General features: G+C 32.1%; 1 protein-coding gene across 2 annotated transcripts in view; it reads left to right on the top strand.

The window, feature by feature from the left end:
• Positions 1-2,690: 2,690 nt before the first annotated feature.
• The window catches only part of LOC111697920 (neo-calmodulin), a 16,561-nt gene continuing 9,260 nt past the window's right edge, over positions 2,691-9,991 (top strand). The window contains exons 1-5 of one of the 2 annotated variants that reach the window (XM_023468070.1): positions 2,691-2,856; positions 3,414-3,454; positions 3,882-3,944; positions 8,292-8,343; positions 9,069-9,149. In XM_023468070.1, coding sequence (XP_023323838.1) covers positions 2,698-2,856; positions 3,414-3,454; positions 3,882-3,944; positions 8,292-8,343; positions 9,069-9,149 — 396 coding nt within the window. In that variant the 5' untranslated portion in view covers positions 2,691-2,697. The remainder of the gene's footprint in view (positions 2,857-3,413; positions 3,455-3,881; positions 3,945-8,291; positions 8,344-9,068; positions 9,150-9,991) is intronic. The other variant, XM_023468071.1, reaches the window with a different exon arrangement.

The following is a 9,991-nucleotide window of genomic DNA, read 5'->3' as shown; positions in this document are numbered from 1 at the left end:
TAAAGTCTTTTTAAGAAATTACTCAAATATGAAAATACAGTATTTAAACTTCTCATTAAATATATTTTCATGCGGCTTTTGGATTAAACGTAAATCATGGATTTTTAAAATTTTTTTAATAATTTCCATCTCTTCTTTTTTATCTAAAGAGTCCCAAAAGTATAGTTAATTCATTTAAGTATCCTTTAGTTCTTTATACAAGGTTATGTTTACAGTTTCAAGCAAGCCTTATCATAAAATTTGGGCGATTGAAAACTTATAAAATTATATTTATTATGTATAGGCAGTACATATTCTCATTCTAATATTCTAATTTTATTTTCAATAAATAGATGGAATACATATTTTATATACACAGGGTTACACACAAAGAATGAGACTTGAGAGACCGAAATTTAAGGCAGAGTATTATACTCTAATTCTCACATTGTAATCTACAAAAGTGCATATTCTCTTAAATTTCCGCCTCTGAGACGACTGTACGGAATTCGTACCGTATGTTTCCTTGTATGTATGACTCCCTGCAACTGTAAACTTGTTCTTTTATTGTCCAATCATAAAAAATCTAATAAGTCAGGTCGTCTTTACAATCTTATTCTTTATAGATAAACCTGTTTTATAGCATTTAAGTCAAACTGCTAAGAAACCTCAATCAATTTAAAATTTAATTTTTGATTTACATGTTCTAAACATTTTAACTCCTGTGCCGCTAGTTAGAATCATCAAAATGGAAAATGGGAAAAACGTCGGAAAAAATTAAATTTTAGGTCAAGACATGGACATTTTTACAGATTAACATAAATATTTCATCTGTTGTGGGTAACCCTCTTTTGTATACTCTGGTAACAAAGTGTAATGGTAGAAAATTTTTGTTATTGTATACTAATTGGCTATTAAAGTATAACAGAAGTAACAAACAGAGGATAAAGGATCAAGTCACATTAACCTAATATTTTCTCTATATAACCTTCAAAAAATCTAGTCAATTTACGTAATATATAGACCCCCTTTTTAGATTTTCCAAAGAATGGTTTTTATTCAAAAGATAATATAAACCTATTTTCCATAGCAAAGGAGATTTTTTTTAGAATTTCAAAATTAGAATAGTTTTGAATAGAATTTAAAGAAATTCTATTCTTCAGAGTTGACGCCAATTTTAATTTATGAAAAGTAAAATCTATAAAATAAATCTCTTTGTTGTGAAGAAAAGACGTAAATAGAAAAGAAAAAAAGAAAATTAAAAATTGTCCATTGTTGTAATGTTAGTTTTTAAATATTTTATTATATTATTAAGAATCACCTGTATCCCTCCCGTCCCTTCTCCCATTTCCTCCTTCCCTCTCCCTCAATCTCCCTTCCCCTCATCTCCCTCCTCTCATTTCCCCCCTCTCCCTCTCCCTCAATCTCCCTTCCCCTCTTCTCTCTCCTTTCATTCCCCCCTCTCCCTCTCCGCACTCCCCCCTTCCCACTTTCTCACTCCCCTCTTCCCAATTTCTCCCTCCATTAAAAATTAAAAAGTTTCCAAACACAGAAAACGCATTTTCTAGAACAGAAATCTCATGAAAGTTTACTATTTAAAGATATAGAAAATACAGTGATACCCACGGCTGTAAAATAGAAACACAGAAATTAATCAAACTTTTTTGTTGGGATTTTTATAGACAAATTGACAAACAGTTTAAACAGTAGTTTGAAAATAGATTCGTCAAGTAAAGTTCGCCTGAGCTGGAAACTTTTGAATGGGATATCCTTAATCCCGATCGGTTAATTAATCCGAGCTGGGAACTTTAGAATGGTGGATATCGGGATTAATGCTTGATCCACTCTTTTTCTTATTCTCCAGATTAAATATTTCTTGTTTTCCTCATGAATTTAATATCCAGATTAGTTAACAGATCGGGATTAAGGATATCATATTCTAAAGTTTTCAGCTCTGGAGATTAATAACAAGAGGAGAACAAGCATTATTTAATCTCGAGATAAAGAAAAAGAGTTGATCAAGCATTAATCCCGATATCCAGAAATCAAAAGTTCCCAGCTCTGAGCTGAAAACTTTAGAATGGGATATCCTTAATCCTGATCGGATAATTAATCTGGAGATTAAAAATGAGTGGAGAACAAGCAATATTTAATCTCGAGATTAAGAAAAAGAGTGGATTAAGCCTTAATCCCGATATCCACCATTCTAAAGTTTTCAGCTCTGTTCTTTCATCTGAAATATATCTATTTAATGAAAAGTGACCAAAAAAGTTCCCTTCTGACAGGTTTTCCCTCTAAACTTTAGACTTTACCGGTACTTAATTGCCCAGCTCTAAAGTCTAATATCTTTATTCCAAGTAATGAATCTCTTCAACTAAAGCCTCAAAGATTTTTACAGTTAAATGAGCTTAAAGTAAATATTTAAAAAGAGTTTATTATGATAAAAATCCTCGATTAAAAATCACATATAAAATAAGACATACATTTTAAATTTGTCATATTGGTAAAAACACGTTTATGTTTTTCTACTATTCAGTAATCTTTGGAACTAAGGTATACATGATCTACTTAACCTCTCCGTCCTTTTTTTTATTAACATTTTCTTTTTCAGAAAAAAACGAATGGGAAAAAATTAACCTGGTATCAGTTTTTAACTTTTTAAAACGATATACGAAAAATATAAAAGAAAATCATTGATTTTTTTCAGAATAATTAAACATGATGAGTAGAGCTACAGGAAAGAAAATAGTTGCCCAAGATCAGAAATCAAGAACAAGCCAGGAGACAAGAGCAGGGGCGGGAGTAGGAGAACAAGAACACGAACCAGGAACACCAAGAACTGGAAAGGAGGCTAAAGAGAAACGTGGCTGGGATAAGGAACAGTTTGAACCAAATTAAATAGATTTTTATCAGCTTAAATGGACTGTAAAGTGTAAGCATTAATAAAGTGACCCTCCATGCAAAGATGGCAATGCCCGATGCGAAACAGTACCCGGAAACAGTACCCGGAAACAGTACCCGGAAACAGTACCCGGAAACGCTTTTTGTCTGATCAAGCATGATTTGTTTTTAATTGTGGAGTCTCTAAAAAGGGACTTGCGCATTTCTACTGCAGGAAATCCCTTTTAAACCTTGAAAATTACCTGAAAATTACTCTTACAGTCCCTTTAAAGGAAATGTAGACGTTTGTAGTGTGCCAATTTCGATTCACATCTGTACCCTTTTAACCTTCATCTGATGAAATAATTTTCAAATGTAATTTCCCTGTAAAAGTGACTTTAAGAGTTAAAAGATAGAAATCTTACTCATTGAACCGGTTCAAAGAGTATCGATGTAAATCGTACATGCCAGTACGTTCTTATAGTACCTTTAATTGTAAATTTTCTTAATTTCTATTGATTTTAATTTGGTTAAAATATTCTCCCCTCTCTCAGAAAATCCGGGAAATGTCAAGAGAAATGTCACAGTCCAGTAGGTAGGGATGGTATGGGAACTAGACAGATTTGAAATAATTTCCAAAAACACATTAATTGTTAACAGAACAAAACAAGAGAAAGGTTCTGAAGGTAATAAAAAAGGCTTGAAATGTAGTTTCATTTTAAAAGATTGTGTTTGCACTGCTACTTTTGGGAAGATGTTTGTGAGAACATCAAAAACAAGTTTTTAACTTTATATAAAAAAATTATGTACGTTGGTCAGCGGTTCGAGACACACCTTTTCCATTTTACAGAAGGATTTGACATTTTCGATAAAATCGCATAATGTAAAATAATTTTCATTATTTCACATTGAAAATAATATTTAACCCTTAAAGAAAAATTTTCTATAAAAAATGTAATTTTTAGTTTTCAATGACTTTTGGCAAGCGTGATGTTTTTTTATTTACCACCCTTTTCATTTAGAGAGGACGATGGTGCACTAGTTGCAGGAATACGCATATCTAAACAAAATGTTGAAGAAATCAGGTATTTTCAAATATAAACATTAGCCGTACATTTACGTTCAAGGAAAACTAGAAAACTCTGGATTAGGATTTTTAGGCTTAAAGTGTAACTTTCAATAGTCTAATCAACTTGAGAAACAGCAATTGTGCAGTGTAAACAGACCCATTTCACTCAAAAAGGGGATTTAATAAATTAGTAGTTAAACTTCAACCTTGAAAATAAATACATAATACATAAACAGTACATTGAAGTGCGTACATAATACATACCTTGTACAAACAAACATAATGAATAAATACATAATACATAAACAGTACATTTACGTACATATACATAGATTGTATGTACATAGTAAATACATAAAGAGTACATTTACGTACATAAAAATACATTGTACGTACATAGTAAATTAGTAAATACATAAACAGTACATTTACCACACCAGACTAACCAGAGTGAGCAGCATTCGGTTTCTTCTATTTGAAATCAAACGTGTTTTGGTCTACAATTCAATAATCATTTACCTTACGGATTTGTTTATTTTGTATATTTTCATTCAAAATGCATATGCCAAAAAAAAGGATTTAAGAAAAAAGGCTAACGAATTATGTTTAATGGGTCAAATTGTTATCGAAAGTCACAGCTTTCTGGAAAAGTGACAGAACCGTTAAATCCACGTGTTACGAACATACATACATTGTACAATTTAAAAACATAGCAAATACATACACAGTACATTTACGTACATAAATACTTTGTGCAAAACTCCTAAATACATAAATTTATTAAGTGAAATGGTTCTGCTCGATCACACATGCATAATTTATTAGTATATTTAAAGTCTTAACTTGAGTTTAAACTTGAGTTTACAAGTCGACTTCCTATTCCAGATTTTTCTGGTTCTCACTGTAGTAAATACATACACAGTACATAATAAGCAGTACATTTACGTACATTAATACATTGTACAAACATAGAAATTACATACATAATACATAAACATTACACTTATTGTACATTGTGTAAAATCAGTACATAAATAGTACAGGCATTGTTTACATGAACATTATAAAAATGTTACAAACATTAAAAAATATAGATATTGATTAAACTTTGTGTAAAAGGTAACTCTTATAAAAAACTGTATTAAAAACACTTATTAAAAATGTTTTTTTGTTGCAACATCTTTAATGTCCATTTTAGAATACTTCACCTAACTAAATATAATACTCACAAAATTGTTGAAGATGATAAATATTGGCATATTTGCATATATCTTAAAATTTGTACTACAACACAAATATAACTTTTTAAATTTGTGTATGGACCAATGGAAACTTGTAAATTATAAAGCGTTTCCTTAATAGCATTGTAATTAGTAGAGGTTCACTTAAAGGGACTGTTTTCGTAGTTTCAAGTGACCCTCCAAGCAAAGATGGCAATGCCTGATTTACAGAAATTCCATTAAAACCTTTATCTGATCAATTACTAAAAATAATCAGCTATTTAATTTTATAAACATTGACACTTAAAGCACACTCAATCAGACAAAGCTTTTAATGGAACCGCTCTGAACCGGGCATTGTCATCTTAGCATAGAGGGTCACTTGAAACTATGCATACAGTCCCTTTGTATTAACTAGTTTGAACTGGTATAATTCACATTCTTTATTTGCATGGATTTAGCAATATTAATTTGCTGTAATCTTTCATTTTAAGGCTTTATATACATCTATTATGAACATGTTCACAATTGAAATAAAAAATGAGCGCGGAGCGCCCTGAAAGGCTAGTTTTCTTTAAAAATATTAAATTCTAAATAATAAAAGAATAGGTTGATCAACAAGCATTAAAAACAATTAAAACCATTTTCTGAATAAAATTGAGAAAGATTTTGTCGTTTTTGAATCTTAATAAGATATAATTTCCCATGACTCTGCTGCATAAAACAGAGACTTTAAAATGTCCATCAGGTGTAAATTAAAACATTATGTTTACCAGAAGATCCTCAATTTTGTCAAAAAATGTGAAGAATTGAATTTACTCCGAAAACATATTTTTAATGTTTGCTGTATAAATGGAATATAAATTCCCCTTTAACTAAACCTTAAGTACACTTACAGAACTCGGAATCTAGATTTAGCACGATTAACATGTCTTATAACTAGGGCTCGGCAAGATGGAAAATGTTACAACAAAAACTGTTTACCAAAAGAAAACTAATGTAAATTCCCTAAAATAAAAAATATCATTGGACAATTATTGGACGTTAATTTTTTAATTCAAAATATTAAAAGTTTTAAAGAGATTACCATAAACTCAAATTTTCCCATTCTTATATCTTTGCAACCTTTCAATATAAATCTTTAACTTTTCAAATGTAAATTGTTTCATCTAACAGAAATATCTAAGGTTGCAAAGATATAAAAGATAAAAGGAAAAAAAAATCAGAGTTTCTGGCAAATACTCAATTGCAATTCCTTTAAAAATACCGGATAATTGATCTCATATTTTTGCCCGACTCATTTAATACCAAAAATCTGTGCACTATGCAAAGTTGCAGTAGCGAATGGAAAGGTAACGATCCTTATTTTCCAGGGAAAATCAAAAATTCCGGTAACGAACGGAAATTCCAGTAACAAACGGAAATTCCGGTAACGAATAGATATTCCAGGAAAAAAAAAAATTCCCTAACGGACAAATATTTTGGGAACAAACGGAAATTCTGATAACAAATGGATATTTCAGGAACAAACGGAAATTCCATTAACGAGCAGAAAATCTAGTAACAATCGGAAATTCCATTAACAAATGAAAATTCCAGTAATGAACGGAAATTCCGGTAACAAACAGAAATTCCGTTAACGAACGGAATTTCCAGTAACAAATGGAAATTCTGGTAACGAACAGATATATTCCAGAGCCAAACTGAATTTTTTTGAAGTTAAGGGAAAATATGTAACACAAGAAAATTTTAAGGAACTGTAGTTGTAATTTTAAGGGACTGTAGTTGTAATTTTAAGGGACTGTAGTTGTAATTTTTTAACTTAATTTTAGAGAGTATCATTTCCGATTCACAGCCGTTCAGTTTCTCGACCAAATGACGAAAAAATGCTTTGACATTTAAAATTTGTTGATTTATAAATTCAAAAAGAAACGCTAACTTAATGGACATTACCGAATTGTTTGAAAAAAAGTATAAATGTCTCAAGTCCTAATCTCACTCTAGGATAGTGGATAATATTATTTTTAGGATGAACATAATAAGGTTTGGCCACAGAGTATACATAGAGTAGAACTTATTGTTTCTTCGGTGTCATTTTTTTCGCGTCTCTTTTATTACTCTGTGGGTCTTCCACTTATTTAAAAATGATTAACTCTGAAAAATACAATATATAAACTAGCAAAAGAGTCTTAGAAATAAATTGAAAATTTTTATTGTTTTTTTGTAACTTTGCTTTAAACAAATATAAATTATGAATATATAAATGATTCAATTTTAAAATGTTTTATTAGAGAAAACCTCAAAAAAAGTTGAAAAATCTCTAATTTCGGCTTCCTTTCTAATTATCAAACAATGAATATTTTTCGAGATAGATATTCTTTTATTGTGTTTTTCAAGTGAAAATACATTAATAAACATTTAACATTACCTTTAATTTCGAACATTGTGTTAAAATGGAAAAACTTTACAGATACCCGAAGGCGATGCACGACATCGCGGCAACCGATATAAAGTGTTGTTTTGATAAAAAGAATGAAAAAATATATTCGGAACACCACAATTAATCGAATATTTTGCGTCGAATAATAATATTTGCAAAATATTTCTGAACTTCGAAGGTTTTCCGTGTGACTGTTTTCAATAATTAGACTTAGCAGGACTCTGTAATCGTAATTCCATGCGTCCCTTCATGCAGAGATGACAATGCCCGATTTGCAACAGTACTTTTGAAATCTTAATCTAATCAGAAATGTCGGTTTTCACACTGGAAAACTGTTTATTTCTGTGCAAGTGCTACTTATTAACAAAGAAAATGCGAAAGTCAGTTTGAAGAAACAAAAGCATTGATATGTAATTCATACTTGATAAGAAAAAGCTTTCTATGGGTACTGTTGTAAATCGGGCATTGCCATCTTTGCATGGAGGGTTACGCTTATACAGTGCTGTTGAGATTTCAATTAGTTTTAGAAAGCTTCCAATTGGGATTTTCTTGGAAAATCCTTTAATAAAAATGACAAAAAAGTTGTCAGGGTTAAATATTTTTTCTAATTTTTCAGGGATAATTAATGATTTTAGTAATTTAAACCTTTAAAAGGTTTTTGATTTTTTACGCATTTTTATGATTTCCAAGTTTTACTGTTTAGGGATGTTTTTATGGAATTTGATATGGACGGAGATGGGACAATCACAACTAAGGTAAACCAGGGACTCCGGGAGCCTTAGTAAACTAGGGACTCCGGGACCCTTAGTAAACCAGGGACTCCGGGACCCTTAGTAAACAAGGGACTCCGGGACCCTTAGTAAACAAGGGACTCCGGGACCCTTAGTAAAGAAGGGACGCAGAGACCCTTAGTAAAGCAGAGACTCAGGGACCCTTAGTAAACAAGGGACTTAGGGACCTTAGTAAACAAGGGACGCAGCTGAACCCTTAGTAAACCAGGGACTCCGAAATCCTTAGTAAACCAGAGACTCCGGGACCCTTAGTAAACAAGGGAGGCAGGAACCCTTAGTAGACCAGGAACTTAGGAACTCTTAGTAAACAAGGAAACACAGGGACTTTTAGAAAACCAAGGACTCCTAGGGACCAAGTAAACCAAGGAGTCCAAAGACGTTGCTAATATAATACAATATGTAGTGACTTTTAAAATAAATATACATAAATTAGACTTCAATAGGATTACCAAAAGTGGATTTTACTTGTGCTAATTGCAGACCCTGTAATTTCCGAGCAATTCCGCGCATGTCTGCGGATTTCCGTGAGATTCCGCACAATTCCGCGCAATTCCGCACAATTCCGTCCAATACGTGAACATTTGCGCGGAATTCGTGCAACGGAAACCCTGAACTCCATGCTCAGTTTGGGTTATTGAAAAACAATGTAACTGTTAAGCAATCCTAAATAAAAGAAACCTGAGTTTCAGGAGCTTGGCACCGTGATGATGAGACTTAATGAGTTCCCAACAGAACAAGAACTCAAGGTCATGGTGGCCGAAGTCGACCAGGTTTGTTAGATGTGGTAGGGAACCCTAGGCCGCCATGAGCCTCCGCTATGCAGACACGAGCCTCCCAGATTTGCAACATTAAAAATGTATTACATGTACAAACCATTAGTTAAAAGGAAGCTGAGCTGTATAGCCTAGGGCCGAGGCTCATACTGCATGGCAGAGGCTCGTACTGCATAGCAAATCTGGGACGCTCATGTCTGCAAGGCGGAGTCTCATGGCGGCCGGGAGTTCCCTCCCTCGTTAGAGAAAGTTAGAACCAGACAAGGATGTGATGCAAGGAAAGTTATTTCAGAAGTGTACGCATCTTTTGTACTGCAGTGTACTGTCTCTGGGCGGTAATGTAAACACAAGACGGATGGTACAGCCTGACATGGGATCCATCCTTCACATAAAAAATTCAATGAAATATTCTTGTCATAGAAAACTATCATGTGAATTATCAAAATTATCAAATTTAATGCTTTTAACCTCCTCGGATACAGTTTTATGTCAATTTCTCGAGACAGGAACATCAGATAGATGTCTTATATTTCCTTTCATTTTTCCTTTACAGTCCCTTTAAAAATAGCATGAAAGATAATGTTTTTAATGTAATTAATGTAATTAACGAATTTCATCATTAACGATTTCTAAAATATCTGCTGTTGTTGCTGTTAATAATAATGAGAACGTTTATGAACGGTAGCAAAGGAAAATACCATTAATGAAGCGAACATTCTGATTTTAGCTAAACAATCAACGGATACCTGAAAAAAACGCAAACTGAAAAAAGTCAGAACGTGCCTTATCCTAGCTATACGCTATTATATACATATAAATATATATATATATATATACAT

Source organism: Eurytemora carolleeae, unplaced genomic scaffold (assembly GCF_000591075.1).
Source record: "Eurytemora carolleeae unplaced genomic scaffold, Eaff_2.0 scaffold236, whole genome shotgun sequence".
Lineage (NCBI taxonomy): Eukaryota > Metazoa > Arthropoda > Copepoda > Calanoida > Temoridae > Eurytemora > Eurytemora carolleeae.
Note: the sequence above shows the minus strand (reverse complement) of the source record. Positions and strands in the feature narration are given on the sequence as shown.